Source organism: Impatiens glandulifera, chromosome 1 (genome assembly GCF_907164915.1).
Source record: "Impatiens glandulifera chromosome 1, dImpGla2.1, whole genome shotgun sequence".
In the NCBI taxonomy this organism is placed as follows: domain Eukaryota; kingdom Viridiplantae; phylum Streptophyta; class Magnoliopsida; order Ericales; family Balsaminaceae; genus Impatiens; species Impatiens glandulifera.
In genome coordinates, this window is record NC_061862.1 from 40,394,512 (window position 1) to 40,417,066 (window position 22,555).

At 29.4% G+C, this 22,555-nt stretch overlaps 1 protein-coding gene across 1 annotated transcript; it reads left to right on the plus strand.

The window, feature by feature from the left end:
• Positions 1-16,970: 16,970 nt before the first annotated feature.
• Positions 16,971-17,814, plus strand: LOC124925471 (vinorine synthase-like; the record flags this gene model as incomplete). Its single annotated transcript, XM_047465481.1, has 2 exons — positions 16,971-17,258; positions 17,350-17,814. Coding segments are annotated over 2 exons (753 nt in total), but the record flags the coding sequence as incomplete, so codon positions are not given.
• Between the last annotated feature and the right edge of the window lie 4,741 nt (positions 17,815-22,555).

A 22,555-nucleotide genomic window follows, 5' to 3' on the forward strand; every position in this document is an offset into this window, starting at 1 on the left:
CACTTTTTTTCTGTCAAATTTTGATTCATAAGAGAACATATTTATAAATTTATTGGTAGTTTGGATCCATTTTGATAAAGAAATAGAAAGTGTTTTCTTAATAGTTTATCATGTCTTGGAATAGCCGCATTTTGTTACAATAATTATAACATAATATTAATGTTATTCACTATATTCTGAAAATATAAGCAGCATATACAATTTGTAACTTTCAAAATAGTAAGTTCAAGTCTATTTTAGTTTTGGCTAGGGTCAACTTTGATAGGATTAAATGAGTATCTACAAATTCTATAAAATTGGGATTCACTTTGTTCAAGAATTCATTTAGGTATAGAAGAAGCAAACTGCAGCCAAATAACCCAAGCTCAAACAACCTCTTATGATAAATAAAAGGAAAGAAAAAATGGAATTATTAAAACCAAAATAAGTAGCAGGGTGCATTCAAACCGATTTACCAACCCAAAAACATCTGATCTACCAAATATAGGTATGAATCTTACATAATTGTTTAATAAAATAATTTGTTTGAAATTGTTATCTACAAAGAATTATTGAGTGTATAAAGTCGAATATAAGATCTTGATTAAGTATAACCCACAAATGTAATTTAAATTTTGTTCAAAAAACCGAGCCACAATCACCATCCTGTGAGCAGTGTGGAAAGAATTAGGTCAGATTTACTTACATCCTTTCCAACTCCGTCGAATGATTTCACTCCTCTTTTACACCGTCCGCAGCATGTCTTCAACTTCATCCATCTGATTTTATTCTTTAGTCATTTTGGTCAGGAAATAGTAATAAAGAGGAGCTAGCAAAACCAACAAATAACTAATATCTTAGGATTTTATTATTTGAAATAATGCACATTTCACAATGTTTTGAAAATACCAGAAAAGCTTGAAAAGCTGCTAATGGCAAGTATACTTCACTGTGAGTTGAATAAAAAATCAGCGATGCTCGTTTAGATAAAGTTATGAATGCGCATTAATTAGGTTAATCAAAACAAACAAATTTATACACATAAGCCATAACTTCTACAAAGAATAAATAAAATAAAATAAAACGAGCACAATAAAAATGAATATATATCACATTAGAGTAAAAGATTGCAAGGTCAAGGCAAGATACTGATTTTCTTCGACAATGTTTTAGTTGATTATGGATAATTTATGAAAAATGATGTTATAATTTGAACTATATTGATTTTTTTTTTTATAGGTTTTTCATCATTTGGTTACAACCTTAAATTTTATTCTTCAAAAAAAGTTATAGGTGCAAATAATTAAACATATTAATATTAAAAATATTTTCTATAAAATATAAAAAACATCTCCTTTAAACTAAGTCATGTGAAATAAAAAAAGTTTACTTAAAATTTATAAACTTTTAAAACCTCGAGTATTTTTTACAAAAATAATAAGTTTAATTTAAAAATATATTAATTATATATTATTATTATTATTTATATATAATTGATTATTTTATATATTAACAATTTTAAATATATATATATATATATATATATATTAATATAAAATTAATAAAAAACAAATAATAAATAAATAACAGTACTATAAAAAAGTAATACTTAATTGTAAATTTAATTATATTAATTAATTAATTTGAATAAATATTTATTTTTAACATTTATAAATATAAATTTACTTCTTCTAAGTATAAAATCGCAATATCAAAATTATTTAAAAATTTACAATGGTAAATCTTATTATTCTAAATTTAAAAGTCTTTAACTATAAATTCTTTTGGCTCAATTTAAGCAACATTTGCTTACTTTTATGTCTTTAAACATTCACTTTTGTTAGATTCTCAATCATCCCTATAATTTTTTTTTTCTCAAGTACTTTTAATAATAATTTTGGAGATGGTGTATCATTATTTCTCTATTTTTTTAGACTTTAATTTTATTTAATTTGTCCGAAATTATTAATAAATAATTTGGTGTCCAATTGATACGACATCAATATCAAATTAATAGAGATTTCTACAAATATTTTTTAAAATAATTTAGTAGCTCAAAATTATTTTAAAAATATAAGTTAGAAGATAAAAAAATTAAGTATATACGCATACTAACAAATTAATTAACCAACGGATAAACAAATATCTTATAATTAAGTTTGTTTATTGAAATCTTAATTAATTTATGAATAACTTTATTAGAAACAAATACCCTCATCATAGATTTAATTTAAATGAGTCCTTATTAATGGTACAATATATTTATTCCAACAATATCATCCTTCCCGAGCTGTTTGACCTCACCTCTATTTTGAAATGGCCACATAATAGAAGATTCAACACCACTGTGTTGCAAGTCCAATAGCATGACCTATTTCATGTAGGACCAATGTATAGATGTCAAATCCACCGGGCACAGCTCCGACCACCCATTTCTCCTCTTCATCAATGTGAACCTCGCCATCAGTAGATAAAAACTGTGGGCCAATATGTTACCAGGGCCTCAAAGGGATAGTCATCGCCTTTCGCATCAACGATTGAGAGTTTACTCACCCTGTCCCAGGTAGCTATAGCTCTACTTACTAGTAAAAAAGTCAATATCAATGGTTTTTCTGTTAATGTTGATAAAAAAAATGGTTAGCATTGAGTTATAGCAACCACTCAAAAAGCGGTTGACATCTGTTAATAGAGCGAGCCTCAGTAGAAATTGTTCAAACATGAAATATCAATCGTTTTGGGACGGCTCGGCTGTAAATACTCAATAACAACTATTTTGTGGGCAGTTGTTATTAAACAATATAAACGTCATAAGAATTGTTGTTATTATAACAACAACCGTTTTGTAAGCAGTTTCTATTGAGGAATATCAAACGTTATAAAGACGGTTGTCATCACTCAATATAATTAACCGCCATTAGATCTATTGTTAATAATCAATAACGACTATTTAGACGGTTGTCATCACTCAATATTAACCGCTATAAAAATTGTTGTAATTACTCAATAATCACTACAACAAATTGTTTCTCAAATGATTAATCTTATTATATTTTGAGTTTGTTTGATGATATTCTAATTTTTTTTATCATTATAATTAAACGACTCTCCATTTGTATCAAATTGTTTAGTTATTTATTATTCTCAAACAAACATAAAAGATCTCAAACAAACATAAACATAAAAAGTAAAAAATATTATTAATCACAAACCAATTAACTACAATAAATAAAGTGATGAAATAGTTAATAAAGACATGAATTAAGGAACTATGATGAGATGAGCCAAAGCGGTTGTGGCCGGATAGACAATTATGACAAACTTTTGTTCAGCCTGTCTAAATTGCAAATGAAGTAACCGATTTGTGATTAATAATATGATCACAAAATCCTATAAAAAATATGAATAAGAAGAATTTAATTGAAAAAACTGATATTCGATTAGAATTCTATTAAAAGAAAAATGATATTTAAATAATATTACGATGAAGTTGAAAGCACAGGTTACCGACCTTTATCAATTCATTTCTGTCAAACATCCCGGATAGTCGCCATTTCCGCCGCATAGGAGGGAGATGTTTTTGTTGCGGCCACGAAGCTCCTAAAAGCGGAGTTGGCACATCTTGAGCATACGGATCAGATAATGAAGGCCTAAACCAATCTCTACACCGAGTGAGATTCAAACTCCCGATCTTTATTAGGCATAATTAACACTTAACCATTACACAACTTAATGAAGGCACATCTTGAGCATACGGATCAGATAATGAAGGCCTAAACCAATCTCTACACCGAGTGAGATTCAAACTCCCGATCTTTATTAGGCATAATTAACACTTAACCATTACACCACTTAAGATTATTGATTTTTTTTTTATAATTTTATGTATAAATATATAATTGATATGAAGAACAATTATATATATGGAATGTTATATATATATTATGAAAATTAGATTTAATATCTTTTGTTTAATAAGTGTCATAATAAGAATTAAAAGTCAAGTTAATATTAGACGTTATTATCTTTGGTTTAATAGGGTTCTTAATTAGTATTAATTCTGATCGTTAAAATTTTTTTTTGTCCTAGTATAAAGTATAAATAAAGTAGTTGTATTTGCAGAAAGAATATGAACTGAAATAAAAATCTCTTCATTTTTTTTAATCTTATTTTGAGTTTGTGAGTTTGTGAGTGAATAAGTCGATTGTCCACTAATGTTTCTAACAAAATATATAGTCTTGAAATACACTAAACCATACGAGCTCGAACTCAGAACGACTAATCATCTAATCATCTTGTTGTCAGACGGATAGTTAATTATTTAAAAGAAGACTCGTTACTTCCTCTGAAAGCTCTAATCTACAAATTGTGGAAGTGTATTAAATGGTGGATCCCTTTTATATCTCCTTTGATACGGGTTTTTGGAAAAAAAAATATTTCTTGATTTTTTATAATTTTTTAACTCACATAATATCATTTTAACTATAAAATTATTTATTTTATCAACTTAAATATTAAAATGTTCAATTTTTCTTTTTTCAAACAACGTTTTATAGACAAAATCCTAAACAATTCTTAAAAAACGAAGATCAAACGTAGTAACAGCTAATTTGAGGTTTGTAGTATGCAGATAGTGATTAAGATTGAAGGCATCTAAATCACCCCTAAGATGGCTAATATGTATTAAGTCAAGACAATCATGTTTGAAATTTTATTTAAGTTTTCTCTTTTTTCCCTTTATATCTTTACGTTGAAATTTGAGATAGAAAACATAAGTTCAATAAATAAATTCTTCTAATGCTTGTCATATTTAATTTGGATTCTTTTAAATAATTTTCAAAATATTTATCATCAAATCATTTAAATTAATTATTTTCAAATATTTCTTATTATTTAATTTATCATCGAATAATTTAAATTACTAATTAATTTGATAATTTACTTATATAAAATTTTGTTTTTTAATGTAAGAAATTATCATGACATATGATCATGATCTCCTCTTTCTTACTTGGATAAATAATTATTCTTTTATCCTAAACAAAATTATTTAAAAATAAATTTTCTTTTAGAAATATAGACTTGAATTTTACAATTTGTTATAGTATTGGCATCTTCTCGAACAAGAAATTTGGAGACAAAATGGGACAAGATGGAAATGTTATGTTCTTTGTTAGTGATACAAATGTAGTGGTTATAAAATATAAGAAATAAATAAGTATATATATATATATATATATTTAAAACATTTAAATGATATTAATATATAATAATACCATAAAAAATAAAAATAAGAAAATATTTCATCTAATGAATTAAGTTTTTAAGTGAGTATAATTTGATTATTTAATTTGACTATATTCAAATTAAACTTTTTTTAATATTTAAAGATTGAACAGTGAAAATTAAATATTAATAATATTTGATATATTTAATTTTTTTTAATTAAAAAATCTAAAAATAATATAATTTTAATATATTATATATAAGAATACAAATATAATTTATAATGATATTATTAAATAATAATCATAATAAAATATTTTATGCTAATATTTATTTATTTATTTTGATTGTATTTTTAACTCATTTTAATAATATAATATAATATAATATAATATAATATAATATAATATAATATAATATAATATAATATAATAGTGGTTATGTAACCTCATTTATTTTTTTATTTTTTTTATAGTTAAAATAACCTAATTAGTTTCACATTATTTTAATTTCATGTGTATTCATGCCAATTAAATGTATATCCATGCCTACTAATGTTCCATATAATAAATTATTAAATAAATAAGAAAAAATATTTATTTATTCTCTAATAAATAAATTAAATACTATTTTAAATTAATTAATTTTTATATTACTATTATAAAATTTAATTATTCAATCAATAATATTATTTCAATCTTCTCAATCAAACAATTCCTACTTATTTTATAAATTCTAAAAATCAAACTTGGCAATATCACTTCTCAGTTCTACCTAGGGATGGTGCCGGATAGTGAAGTACCCATCCCTGAACCAGATTTTTATTTTATTACTCATACCCGACCCCGACGGGTATATCTATTTGTATCCCCATCCCCGATTTGTCGGGTACCCGATACTCGACGGGTACCCCATTACCCGATTAAAATATGAATTTTTATTTATTATTTTCTAAATATACTAAATACTAAATATTAAAAATATATATTTGAAAATATTTCTTACTTTATATTGTATAAGTTTAACAATATATATATATATGAACTTCAACAAAAATTAGAGAGAAGTTCAATAAAAATTAGAGAAAATGTTAAACAAAAAAGAGATAAAGAGATGTTAATGTTAAAAATAAGAAATGAATAGAGAGAGAAAAAATTTGTTATTAAAGAAAGGAAGATTAAGAGTATGGGGAATATAAATTAAATTAATTATGGCGTGAGGAGTGAGTGGTTGAGTGTTGGTACAACTAATTAATTAATGTAAATTTATAATAATGGTATTTATTTGAAATTTGAAAAGTCAATTTAATTTTTAATATATATATATATTGAATATTAATATTTCGGGTATCGGGTTTGGGTTTTGCACACTTCCCATCCCCGAACCCGAACCCAATCGGATAATTATTTTCAGTCCCCATCCCTGATCCCGACCCCGATTTAAAATACCTGAACCCAAACCCACCCATCGGGTATCCACATGTATCGGGTATACGGGTACCCATTGCCATCCTTAGTTTTACCCATAATACTTGGAAGCGTGCTTGATAAACATAACTATATCTATTAGAAATCACAAGTTACTCCAATCATGATAGGTTATGATTTTATGAATATAGTAGAAGAAAATCTTGAAACTCCTCCCAATTTTTTTTCAAGAAACAGATGATCAAAATAATACAATTCAAATCAAGAATCTAAAATTTAAATAATGACGTATCCAAGATCAAAGGGTACTTGCATGGCTCTTTTCAACATTGACCGACGAGATTTGTCAACAAGTCTCAAATCATATTCGGCGTAAGAACTTTGGGAAACCCTAGAGAAAATTTATGTTTCTCAATCAAAGAGTTGACAATTTCAGTTATGGAGTCAACTCCCAAACACACACAAATGTAGTGAGTCTCTTATTAACTTCATTCAACAAATCAAAAACCTGTTAGATGCACTTATCGCTGTCGGACAATATGTTTCTGATCAAGATCTGCAACTAACTCTACTCAATGGGCTTGGAGACGAGTTCGAGTCGATGATATGTGCTCTAACTTCTGGACAAGATCTATCGTTTAATGAGATGACCTACAATATTTCTAAATCATGAACAACGACTCATATTCAAGAAAAGAAAATTTAATAATGAAAATATTTCTCCCTCAAACGTTTCGGCGAATGTTGCTTATATTTACAGGCATGGAGGCGGAAAGAACCAAAGACAGAACCGAGACAATAATCATCCGCAATGTAATTTTTTTCATAAAATTGGTCCACGCTCCGAAAGTTGTTTTTATAATCCATCTTGTCAAATATGTAATGTACAATGACATAATGCTCTCGAGTGCCCTCATTTTAATCCTTATACAAATCCTACAACAATATTAGTTACATCGTCTACTATTCTAGATCCCACTTGGTGTCCAGATTCAGGTGTTACCGACCATATTACTTATGATCTTAATAATCTACACGTACATGCTCCTTATACAGGTACTCAAACTATTAAAGTCGGAAACGATATGTCTCTGGATATTTATATTATTGGTACCACTAAAATTTTAAATCAACATAAATCTCTCTACTTATGTAATATATTACACGTCCAGATATTACTAAAAATCTGATTAGTGTCACAAGATATTTATCAGATAATAATGTATTTTTTGAATTCCACCCGAATGTTTGTCTTATTAAAGACCAATATATGAAGATAGTACTTCTTAAGGGATTACTCAAGGACATACTTTATTTCATTGAACCTACTGAAAGTTCGTTTTCAACATGTTCTAATAAACAAGTGTTTATTGGTATTCGATCTTCGGCTTAAACTTGACATTCACGACTTGGACATCCTTCTAGCGCTACTACATCTTTAATTATATCACACTTTAAATTACCAGTTTCAGGTAGTAATACTATTTCTTTTTGTGGATTATGTCAATATGGGAAAGCACATAAACTACCTTTTACGGATTCAAAATCTACATCGATGGATTCTTTAAACCTAATTCATTAGGATGTTTGGGGACCTGCTCCTGAATTTTCGTCTACTGGATGTCGTTATTTCGTACATTTTGTGGATGATTTTAACAAATTCACATGGATATATCCGCTAAAGAAAAAGTCGAATGTTTTGAGTACGTTTATCAACTTTCTTCGACTTGTTGAAAATTTATTTAGTCGTAAAATCAAAATATTGTAAACTGACTGAGGAGGAGAATATAGAAATTTAAAATCGTTAACAGATAATCATGGTATTTACATCGTTTATCTTGCCCACATACTAGTGAGAAAAACGATATTTCTGAACGAAAAACTCGTCATATTACGGAAAATTGTCTCACTTTATTGGCTCATACATCTATGCCACTATATTATTGGAGTGAAGCTTTTAAAACATCCACATATCTTATCAATCGTCTTCCTACTCCGACATTACATCAACGTTCACCATTCTATATTTAACTCTTCTCTTGCCTATGTTTTTTTTGAAGACATTTGTGTGTTCTTGTTATCCACTCACACGACTGTACAATCAACACAAACTAGATTTTCATACTACTGAATGGAATTTCCTTGGTTACAGCTCATCTCACAAATGTTATAAGTGTCTTAACATTCCGTCTGGACAAATATTTATCTCTCGATATGTCACTTTTGACGAACTCACTTTTTCTTTCAAAAGTAAGGACATTGTGCACTTGTCTAAACCACAAGAAGATAATGAGACGTCTCTTCCAACAACTATACTTAATTCATCAATACCACCTATATTACCTCATATCACTTCATCGTCTCCACCATCACCCTCTTCGACCTCCACAATATCACCAAACACTATATTATCTTCTTCTACTACTATTATCGTTCCTTCAACACAACCAACTATCACAACAGTTAATGCACCTAAATATTCTACTCATCAGATGATCACACACAATAAAGTACGATCTATGTTCTCATCAGCTCTCATTGTTACTTCTTCCGCTACTACACCTACATGTTTTTACCAAAGCTAATAAGGATCCGCAATGACATCTTGCAATGAAAAATGGATATAATGTTCTTATTCAGAATAAAACACGGTCACTTATTCCCTGTACACCATCTCATAATCTTGTTAGATTTAAATGGGTTTACAAACTTAAGCATAAAGTTGACGGGTCTATTGATCGACATAAAACACGTCTTGTGGCTAAATGATTCCATCAGCAACAAGGTATTGATTATGATGAGACACTCAGTCTTGTGGCAAAACCCACTACTATTCGTGTTATTCTTTCTTTGGAAATATTTTATCAATGGTTCATTCATCAACTTGATATTAGTAATGCATTTCTTCATGGGTCTCTACAAGAAGAATTTTACATGGCACAACCACCCAATTTTTTCCATCTAGATTTTCCTAATCATATATGAAAATTTCATAAAGCAATATACGGTCTTAAACCGTCTCCTCGTGCTTGGTATGCTACTCTCTGAACTGTTCTACTATCTCTTGATTTCATAGAATCGAAATCTGACACAACTTTCTTCATGTATCATGCACCTCAAATAACCGCATACTTTTTAGTATATGTGGACGATATTATTCTCACAAGCAACTCTAAATTATTTCTAGCAAAAAATATATTTTAATTAAATAAATTATTCCTTGTTAAAGATTTAGATCAATTACATTACTTTCTTAGAATGGAAGCCACTCGTACCAAAGATGGCTTATTTCTTTCTCAATCCAAGTATATTGACGATGTTCTCACTCGGACTTATATGCTTTAAGCAAATCCATTATACACTCCCGTCTCTGCTAGCTCATCTCTTTCTAAACACTATGGTGATCCTTTATCTGATCCATTTCTCTATCGGAGTATAGTATGGACTCTACAATATTTTACACTAACTTGTCCTAAATTAGCCTTTGCTATCAATCGAACTTGTCAATTCATGCAAACTCCCACATCTTCTCATTGGGGAGAGGTTAAACATATTCTTTGATATCTTCGTCATACTCCTCGTCATGAGATCTTTCTTCGTCCAAATTCACAATTCACTCTTTTTTCCTACTCTAATGCTGATTGGGCAGGATGTCCTGATGATCGTTGATCAACAACTGTATTTTGTATTTTTCTAGGTGACAACCTCATTTCTTGGAATTCTAAGAAACAACAATTAGTTGCTCGTTCTAGTACTGAATCTGAATACCGTGCTCTTGCATATACAACTGCTGATCTTTGTTGGATTCAATCTCTACTTAGTGAACTTCGAGTTTCACTCTCTTCTTCCCTAGTTCTATGGTGTGATAATATTGGTGCCGCATTTTTATTAGCAAATCTAGTATTTTATGCTCGTACAAAATATATTGAAATCGATTTTCACTTTGTTCGAGAAAAAGTTGCTCGTAAACAACTACTCATCTAGTACATTCCTACTAAAGATCAAGTAGCTGATATCTTCACCACATGTCTTTCATCTCAACGATTTGCTCTTTTACGTAACAAACTCACGGTTTGTACCTTACCTTTTCGCTTGAAGGGATGATAAAATATTAAATAAATAAGAGAAATTATTTATTTATTCCCTATTAAATAGGCTAGATATAATAATTAATTTCTAAGTTTTCTCAAACTATTTATCTTTTCTATTAATAAAGGGAAGAATGTCAATTTTATATACCAAGTTGTCAATTTTATATATCAAGTTAGATGGAAATGTCAAATTTGTTATTTAAGTTATAAAATTTCATTTATTTATACAAACTTGACAAAACTTGTCAAATATGTTAACTTTACCGAATAAAAAATTAACGAGTTAATTTTGACACGTGTAATTGATGATTCAGATTTTATATTATTTTTTAAATCCAAATCATCCTACACATGTATATAATTTAAAGTAAAAATTATGAGTTAATTTTTTAAAATTAGTTTTTTCTCTTTTAAAATTCAAAACCCTAAATCTAAAAATGATTGCAGCGAAATCTATCCGTAAATCTCTACCGCCAAGAAAATCTTAACTAGCCCTCCGATTAGCAGTAATCACAAGCCTAAGAGTTCATCTCCTTCCTTATTCGAACCAGGAGAATCATTGTCATCGTCGAATCTATAGATCCGTCACAAATTTGCAAACTCCATTTCACGCACCATATGTTTGACAAAACTCCTAACATATCTCACTGTATACTGCAAAACTATAACAAAATCGCTTGGATTTGAATTGGATAATTTTATCCCGGAGACAATTTCAGCAATTTCTTTCTTTAGAGATAAAATTTGATCATTTTTGTAGGTTAACTCAGACTGTAATTTCTTCACAGTGAGTTCATACATCTCCATCACGTTCTTCTGCTCTTGATCAGTCCCCGCCAACAAAAATAGTAATTTGAGGTGGGGTAGAATTAAGATCAAGATGTTCATTAAGATAACTCTATTTAAGTTGAGAAATTTGATTGAGTTCTTTTACTAAAGTTTAATGGGTGGACTGAATCGCCTCGAAGTTGTAAGAAAATTTAGCCGTATGAAATTCAGCGGATGCGTATTTAATCAATGGTAGTGAGGAGTTTCGCTTCAAAAGCTTCCATGAAAACCCTATTGTGGCCTTGGATCCATGAAAATAGTAAGAATTATGGGTTTAGGGTTTTGTTTGATCTTTCTGACGACTTTGAAATTGAAAAGTTATTTTTGAAAGGGATGAACTGAGTTTAATGGAATCCATGGATGAAATCACGAACATATGAATCCATAGTTCTTGGCTCTCAGGAAAGAGAGAAGACTATCACGAAAACTCATAATTTTTTCCTTTCATTTATAAAAAAAATAATATAGTTATCAATTTCACATGACAAAATGTTAACTCCTTTTAATTTTATTTCGTTAAGTTAATAAATGACAAAGTTGATATACATAAATAGAATTTTACAACTTCAATTATAAATTTAGCACCTCCATTCAACTTATACATAAAATTGACAATTTTTTCCCTATTATAAATAGATAAACTATTGTAAAAATTAATCTTTTAATCAATAATATTATTTTAATCTTTTTTCCAAGTAATTATTATTTATTTTATCAATTCTAGAAATCAAACTTACATGTATACATCAATTTTAATTGAAATCTACCTACCTTAATATTTTTTTTAATAAGTTTGTTCATTTAAATTAATAATTTGAACAAATAAAAAACACAAATACACATAAATAAAAAAAGAGAAAAATTGAAAATTAGAAAATGTGAGCCATTTCCTATTAGCAACAAAATTACAAAAATATCTCAATCAAATGCAAATTCAAGATCAAGCTATAAAACTAGATTATAAACAACACAAAAAAAGAAAAAAAAGAAAGAAAGAGACTGCCATTATAATTATGTTTTCCTATCAACCTTTCAAATATAACTCATAATTCCTCAAATCCTTGGTCAATGTCAACATATTCACTCAATATTTAAATAATTTCATAAAAGTGTTCTCAAAATCTTAAGACTGATTATCCAATGTTTCATAAATAATATTTATTAAAAGCTACAAAAAAAAAAAAATTATTTACAGAATTTATTTTTTTCCAATAAATTAATATTTATGGTTGGATAATTTAATTTGAGAAATATGTACATTATATTTGATATAAGGATGTGACGTTTAATCGTTGAACTAAGCATATAAAAAAGAAAAAAAAAGCTTTCTTAAAAGCTATTCACACGATGAATTATTAAAAATTGAAATATGAGTTCATTTAGCCCTGACTAATCATAATTATTTTCTGTGTTAATGTTTTTTCTCTTCTTTCATTTATTTTTTATTAAAATTAATTTATAATATATTTATATTATATATATTGTTTTAATATGAACAAAATTTTATATTTCCATTAAAATTTATAATTATATATTTATAAATGATTTAAATTCATATCAATTTTAAATTTAAATATTATTTTATTTAATGTTATAATAAATTATTAATAACTTATTCTTCTTATCTAAATAACAAATTATCCTAATTCAAATAAAATTAAGAAAATTGATATATTATTTTATTATTTTCTCTTATTAGTTATTTTTTTTATTCACTAATTTTTAACTATTTTTTTATTACTCAATTTTTCAGTTATATAAATGATTGTAAACTATATATAAATTATTATTAATATATATACACATAATTTATATAATTTTAAAATATACTTCTTAATTTGTAATTAAAATTTTTTAATTAATTAGTCAAAAAGTATTTATAATTTTTTTTTAATTTAAAAATATTATCTAATTAAATGACTTTATTCTATTTTTTACTTTTAAAATATTATTAATTATTTAGAGTGAATGTCTGTTGTATAAAGTACGTGAGAAAATAGTTATTTAATAAAGTGAAAGTAATATTTTTTTTGAGAGAATAAATGTCACGTGAGAAAATGAGTTATTTGATGAAGTGAAAGTAATGTTTTTTGAGAGAATAAATGTCGTTTGTGATTGGTGGATAAATATGGAATGAGATGATTTTTAATTAGTCGAACTAAAAATAAAATAAAAAGCTAGAGGTTGATTAGGAAAAAAATTGATATTGGTGGTTAAAATATGTGAGAAGATTAGCTAGCTATTTTACTGAAATGAAAGTTAAGGTTAAGAGATGAGAAGTCTAATTTAAATTGGTAAATAAATGTGAAATGAGATAGTTGGTCAGGTAGTCACGAGATGAGATGAGATGTCGATTGAGCATTTGATGGGCTAAAGTGAGGGTAGATAAATGATTTGTAATGTTTGAGATTTTTGATTTGACAAAAATAAAAGTGTAAGATCATGAGAGGAGAGATTTATTGGGGAATAACATGTGATGAGAATAATGAGATATGTGAGAAAATGAGTTGTTTTACCAAAGTGAATAAAATATGGAACGATAGTGTTTTATTTTTTTTATTTTAATTTATTAAAAATTTTAAACATTAAAATATATATTATTATAATTTTTTTATTACTTTTTTTTATATAATTTGATTGGTGTGCGAATCCTCCTAGCATAGTTTAATATTTTTGACCTTTTTCCAAAATATAAATAAAAAATAAGAGATTTATATTGTCATACTTGAGTTTGAGTTATTTTAATAAAAAATTAATTATTTTCTTTATCTTTCTATTTTTAAATAACCCCACAACCAAGGGAAATTTGACGAAATGACCATAATAATCACCTTCTTTGCATCCGTGGTCACCCCATAGTTTTTATTACTCTGGTGGTCACTTTATTTTTTTTGGACGAAAATACCCTCCTCGCGTAACGCGAAGGACCTTCACTTTTCGCGAAGTAGAACGTTCTTTATATAAATATTCAATTTTTTTCATTTTCTTCATTTTCTTTCTCTCTTCTCTCTCTACTTCTTGTTCTCTTTTTGACGGCTGCGGCGGAACACTCATACAGATCGATGATACCAAAACTCCCGTTCTAATCATGTGTTCATCGTACATATTTATGTTCTTATATCTTCATTTTCAAACCTTAACCCTAAATTGATTTATTTCAAAACCCTAAATATGTTCATGTTCTTATTTCCATTATCATCATTTCAAACCCTAAATTGATTTAACATGTTCTTATTGTTTATATTGGTTCATATTTTGTTCATCTTATTGTTCATATTGGTTTTTTCATTAGCTTATTCTTATTGTTCATCTTATTGTCCATCTGGTTCATATTGGTTGTTCATTTTGTTTATTTGGTTCATATTGGTTGTTCATCTTGTTTATATTGGTTGTTCATCTTTTTAATGATGATATTTGCAAATGATACTCTAAATCGGTTCCGTTTCAGGAAAGATTCGTGTAATCTCGTGAAACGGCACGGTCGACACGCGAATCGGCACAGTCGTCATGCGAAGGCTCATCGCGTTACGTAAAGCGGCACAGTCACACGAAGCGGCACAGTTGACACGCGAAGGCCCATCGCATTACACGAAGTTCCACGGTCGGCACGCGAAGGCCCATCGCGTTACGCGAAGGCCCATCTAACTCGAATTTTGTTTTACCTTCTGACTCAGATTTTGTTGGAAGTTTTCGTTGTTCAATGTTCTTTGCATCTTTTGATATTCTAAGATTTCCTAGAAAGTCAACTGTTTAAGATGATTAATAATACACTTGTTTCTGTTGTATCTTTTTTACTGGTTTCAGTGGATAATTAATTATCTAATTGTTGAATTATCTTAAATTTGGTTTTTTGTGACAATTGTTTTTTGAACAATTTATAAGGCCTTGTTGTTTTCAAATAACCTTAATTACTATAAGTTATAGATTCTTAATTCGAAAATGAGATTTACACCTATACACTGAGACGAAAACATAGTAGAGAAAAGATCGATAGAGTTGAGGATATAATGTTTGTTCATAATATTCAGCATAACTCTAAACTTATTTAAATTAAAGCCTTTAAATACTAAGTAAACTTAGCAAAAGTCTCAACCATAGTTAGAAACTTAACTGATAAGGTAAGAAAGACAAATAGGACTGAATATGAGCAGATGACAGATTCTTTAATCAAACAAAACAAAGAAAACCATTCTTTATTCAGATGAAAAACAATAGGAATCAAATTTGATGTTTTACACAAATCTAAGTACAACTCTCTTTATTCAGCTGAAAAACAATAGGAATCAAATTTGATGTTTTACACAAATCTAAGTACAACTCTGTGCCACTTCGCGTGACGACCGTGCCAATTCACGTAACGCAATGTGCCTTCGCGTAACATGATGTGCCTTCGCGTAACGCGATATGCCTTCACGTAACGCGATGTGCCTTCGCATAACGCAATGTGCCTTCGCGTAACGTGATGTGCCTTCACGTAATGCGATGGGCCTTCGCGTTTTGACCGCGCCGCTTCGCGTGCCGACCATGTCGTTTCGCGAGATCATACGAATCTTCCCTGAAACGGAACCGATTCAGAGTATCATTTGCAAATATCATCATCGAAAAGATGAAAAACCAATATCAACAAGATGAACAACCAATATGAACCAGATGAACAACCAATATGAACCAGATGAACAAGATGAACAATAAGAACAAGCTAATGGAAAATTAATATGAACAATAAGATGAACAAAATATGAACCGATATGAACAATAAGAACATGTTAAATCGATTTATGGTTTGAAATGAAGATAATGGAAATAAGAACATGAACATTTAGGATTTTGAAATAAATCAATTTAGGGTTAGGGTTTGAAATGAAGATATAAAAACATAAATTTGTTCGATGAACACATGATTAGAACGGGGGTTTGGTATCATCGATATGTATGAGTGTTCCGCCGCTGCCGTCGTCAAAAAAAGAACAAGAACTAGAGAGAGAAGAGAGAGAAAGGAAATGAAAAAAATTGAGTATTTATATAAAGAACATTCCACTTTGCGAAACGCGAAGGCTCTTCGCGTTACGCGAAGATGGTATTTTCGTAAAAAAAAAGGTGACCACTAGAGCAATAAAAAAATATGAGGTGATCACGGATGCAAATAAGGTGATTATTAAGGTCATTTCTTCAAATTTCTCCAACCAACAAGCCTAATATTTTTAAAATTTTGAACGAGATCCAAATCACAATCAAAAATTCAAATAATATAAGTAGTATGCTTCATTGTCAATATTTGCATTGTTTTCTGCAGACAAATCAATGGCACATTTGAAGATCAATTTTTTTATCAAATGAATTTGTGAGACCATCATCTCCCACCAATTATCTTTTCAAAAAATATCACCTCTCCCTGTTGGATCAATCTATTCCCCGTTGATTCATCCCCGCGATTCTCTATTACCAAACCACTTTCGCCACACAACATGAACTGATCTCTTCCCGCCTTAGAGAATCGCTCTCCCAAACCCTGACCATGTTCTACCCTTTCGCAGGGCGGCTCAATAGAGCCGACAACTCCATAAACTGCAACTACATGGGCGTTAGATATTTAGAGACAAAAGTCGATTCCAATATCTCCGAGGTGATCGAGTGCAATGAAGCACGAATGATTGATCCATTCATACCCAACTTGATGGGAAATGAAGAAGATGAGATTTTCGCAATTCAAGTTAACTACTTTCAACTGCGGAGGCATTGCAATTGGCACTTACGTCCCACATCAGATTGCAGACGGGGTCTCTTTTTTCACATTCATGAAGTCGTGGGCTGCAGTATCTCGCCAACATGATAACATCATTAATGCCCTGAAGCCGAGCTTCGTCTCATCATCCCTCTTCCCGCCAAAGGAGAAACACGACTACAATCAACCATCCGAAGACTGTAAAGTGAGCCTCATTACAAGGAGGTTTGTTTTTGACCCAAGTAAGATAACTTCAATGAGAGAAAATGCGAGAATTGATCATGATCATCCCATTCCCACCCGAGTTGAAGTAGTATCGGCTTTCATATGGAAGTACGCCACTGTTGATAAGCCTGGCAAACAATACATCGCAGCTCACATGGTGAATTTAAGGAGCCGAATGGTGCCTCCATTGTCGGAGCATGCGATTGGGAATCTCATCGGGGTGGCATACGCAGATTGCAGGTACGAAGAATCGAATGATTTAGCAGTGATGGGAAGCAAGGTGAGGGAAAAATTCGAAGAATTGACGACGAGTACATAAGGTGGATTCGAGGGGAAGAAGGATATGCGATGATGATGAAAAATTGGATGAAAATGGAGGAGCTGTTGACAAGCGAGGAAGCGAATTTCTTTGCATTCAGCAGTTGGTGCAGGTTTCCAGTTTATGATGTTGATTTTGGCATGGGGAAGCCTGTTTGGGCAAGCATAGGGAGCTTGAACATGAAGAACTCCGCTTTTCTAATGGATTCCAAATGCGGAAATGGAGTAGAAGCCTGGGTTACTATGAATGAACAAGATATGGCTCGCTTTCAGCGTGCTTTTGTTAGAGGCTAATTATAAACGAATTTGTAAGCGATGAGCGGGGTGCAGTTAATTAACATTTTATTATATTATGTTGAAGATGTTAACAATGAAAGGGCCCTATATCTATTCATTTTTAAAATGTTGAATTAAACTCATTAAATTATATTTATTTATAAACACATATTTTATTTTAATAAAATATAATTTAAAATTTTAGAATACATAAAATTTTATACTTTTTTATTTACCTATTTTATATTTTTTATATTAAAAATATTTTATCTTATATTTTTTTCTCTCACTAATCATATAAAATATATATTGTCTCCTCTCTTCCGGAACCCGCCTAAGAAGTGAACCCCAAGACCGAGAACCGAGATTGAGGACCGAGGACCGAGATCGAGGACCGACGACTGAGGAATGAAGGCCATCGATGATGGCTGAACTCGAGGACTTATAGAGGGTGCAGATTCCAACCGAGCTGGGTCCATACTTGGCTAAAATCAGGTTATAGGACCGTGGAGACTAACCACGGTCTTTGTGTATATTTTTCATATTTATTTGTCTTGTTTAGGCTCTTCATTTTTTGTTTTTGTTGGTTTTATTATTTTATGTAAGTTTGTGGCTTATGTGATCCTAAGTTATTGTATAAATATTTTAAAAACATTGTAAATCGTAAAATATTTTAAAAATGGCCAAAGTTATTTAGTAGAGACCTTAGGGCGTTGTGGGACATAACTTCTAAAAAACTTTTTTCCCACACGTAATCAAACGCCGAACTCGAATCTCTTAATTTTCTAATTTTTATAAATTAGGTGGCGACTCTCTAGTCGTGAGGAAATTAAAACTTGATTTTTTTTGAAATACGCCTATGACATGTTGGAATTTATGGGTCACTATTATAATAAATAATTGTACAAATGTCATCTTTTAATTAAGCCAAAATAATGTGATCTAATGTGAACTCAAGTTTATAGGCTTATGGGTGTATTTGTCATGAATATAAAGTGAGGATACCTAAGTGAACTTTCTAATTTTATGAAGGGCTAAATTAGAAATGTTCAAACCAAAATAACTAACATTATGGTTATTTTGTAACGGTATGGTCCCCAATTGATGTACGATTCATTTTTCCTCTTTGCGTCCCCATCAACAGAGAGAGAAAACAAATTTGACATACTCATCAATTGGAAAATCCATTCAACTTCTAAAAAAAGAGAAACTAAAGAATCTTTCAAATATAAGGAAATAGATGACGAGTACAGGTACGGTTCCGCTAATGTTAATCGTAGTATTATTTTTCTCACATATATTATTAGGTTTTAATTTAGATAAATCTAACAATTGGTATAGAGCCATCCTAATTTAATTATGTGAGAAATTATATAGGGATAAATATATATGCATATTTAATTATATGATAAATTATATCGGTGTAAATAACATATTCAGATTTAATTATGTGAGGAGAAAATTATATTAAGATATATGCAGATTTATATGCATAAAATTAATATGAAATTATATGTATGCAATTTATATGCATGAAAGTAATATGCATTAGAATTTATATGTTATATGCATGCTATGCTGATAATAAAAGCATGTTATTAGGAATATATATATATATATATATATATATATATATATATATATTAATTTGTAATAATTTCATATAAATTTGGTAAAAATATAAAGATTTAGGGTTAAACAACGAAATTGTTTGTTGATAAAATTTAGAGATATTATGATTCTCCTAGACTATTTAGATTATTGATTGATATAATATATAATATATTATAAATCTTAAGAGAGAATTGAGGAATATATAATTATATATATAATTTAATAGGTATAATTTATTTTATTTCACAATAAAATTAAATTAAACTACATGTCATTTATCAAAATAAAATAATATGTTTATTTAGAAAATAATATATTAATTATTTGGGTTATATACAATAATATATATGATATTTAAATTCAAAAATTAATGATATTATAGTTCATTAATTAATACAAATAATCACCAAAGTGACAATGTTTGTTGAAATTGATTCAATAAAATTTTGAATGTAAGTATTGTGTAATTCATGTGATTATATTATTTGATCCAAAGATTGATAATTAATTGACCGAATTACATAAATACTTGTGATGATAAACATGTAATAATTATAAAGTCATATTTATGTGAATAATTAATCTATCCAAAGATAGATTTTATTATTTGACATGTCTTATTATTAATGTTTGATTATTACAATAAAATACTATTAGCAATTAATATCACTGTCCAAAGACTTGATATTATTGTTGTGTTAAGTATTTTGAGATGGGATAAATTATAATTTGAATTTAATTGTTACTTAATATTATAGTAATGAACATGTTATTAATGTAATTTATTATTTTGTTTTTTTATGAGTACAGATGTTGTTACTGTATCTGCTAATGCTAATTCAATTCCGATCCTTAATGGAAGTAATTTTAAGGATTGGAAAGAGAGCATTCTTATTGTTCTCGGATGCATGGATATCGACTTTTCGTTTAGAATGGATGAGCCCACTCCTACTACGGATGATAGTAACTCTCATGATAAGAGAATATATGAGAAGTGGGAACGTTCTAATCGTTTGAGTCTTATGATCATAAAGCGTGGCATACCTGAGGTTTTTAGGGGTGCGGTATCTGATGAGATAACCAATGCCAAAGATTTCCTTGCCAAAATCGAAAAGTACTTTGAGAAAAGTGATAAAGCAGAAACTAGCACTCTTTTAAAGAGACTAATTTCTATGAAGTTTAAAGGTAAGGAAAACATAAGGGAGTACATCATAGAGATGTCTAATGTTGCTTCTAAGTTGAAAGCACTCAAACTCGAGATGTCTGAAGACTTACTCGTGCACTTGGTGCTTATATCTCTTCCTCTTCAATTCAGTCAATTTCAGGTCAGTTATAACTGTCAAAGGGAGAAATGGTCTCTTAATGAGCTCATTTCATTTTGTGTACAAGAGGAAGAGAGATTGAAGCAAAACAAGACTGAAAGTGCTCATTTGGCAAGCACATCTAAAGAAAGGGGTATAAAGAGGAAAAATGAGGCTGATAATGATAAATTTCCAGCACAAAAGAAACGAACTCAATCTTAATCTCAAGTTAAAATTGATAAGAGTTGTTTCTTTTGTAAGAAGGAAGGACATCAAAAGAAAGATTGTCCTAAGTATCGTATTTGGCGTGCTAAGAAAGGTACATTTCATAATTTTGTTTGTTCTGAAGTTAATTTAGCTTCAGTACTAAGAAACACTTGGTGGTTAGACTCTGGTGCTACTGCTAATATAAGTGTTTCATTGCAGGGTTGCCTGAATTACCGAAGACCAATTGATGCTGAAAGACGCATTTATGTGGGAGATGGGAAATCGGTAGAAGTGGAAGTAATAGGGCATTTTAGATTGTTATTAAGTACTGGTTACTATTTGGATTTAATGGATACTTTTGTTGTACCGTCATTTAGACGTAATTTAATTTCTGTTGTTTGTATGGACAAATTGGGATATCATTGTTCATTTGGAAATAAAAATTTAACTTTATCTATTAATTCTAATGTTGTTGGAACTGGTTCACTTATAGCTTATGATAATCTTTATTTGCTTGAAACAGTTGCTTCTTATAATGAAACCTTGAATGTGGAATCACATGGTACTAAGAGAAAAATAAATAATGAAAATTCAAGTTCCTTATGGCACAAACGATTAGGACATATCTCTAGAAATAGAGTTGAAAGACTTGTTTCCAAAGGAATTTTGGATAAAATTGATTTTTCAGACTTTAATGTATGTATTGAATGCATTAAAGGAAAACAAACTAAAAGGAAGAAATTATGTGCAATAAGGGAAAATGACGTCTTAGAGTTGATACATACGGACATTTGTGGGCCATTTCCTACATCTTCTTGGAATGGTCAACAATACTTTGTATCATTTATAGACGACTACTCAAGATATGCATACATATTTCTAATTCATGAAAAATCACAAGTATTGGATGTGTTCAAATCATTTAAAATTGAAGTTGAAAACCAACTCAATAAAAGAATAAAGAAAGTCAAATCTGACCGTGGTGGTGAATATTACGGTAGATATGACGGTTCAGGTGAACAACGTCCAGGACCTTTTGCCAGATACCTAGAGGAGTGTGAGATTGTCCCACAATACACCATGCCTGGTTCACCGAGAATGAATGGTGTGGCTGAAAGACGTAATCGCACTCTTAAGGACATGGTAAGGAGTATGATTAGTCGTTCGACTTTACCAGAATCCCTATGGGGAGAGGCACTAAAGACTGCAGCCTACATTTTAAATAGAGTACCAAGTAAAGCAACTACTAAAACACCTTATGAGCTTTGGACTAGTCGTAAACCTAGTTTAAAGCATTTTCATGTTTGGGGATGTCCTGCTGAGGCAAGGCCTTATAGGCCGAAT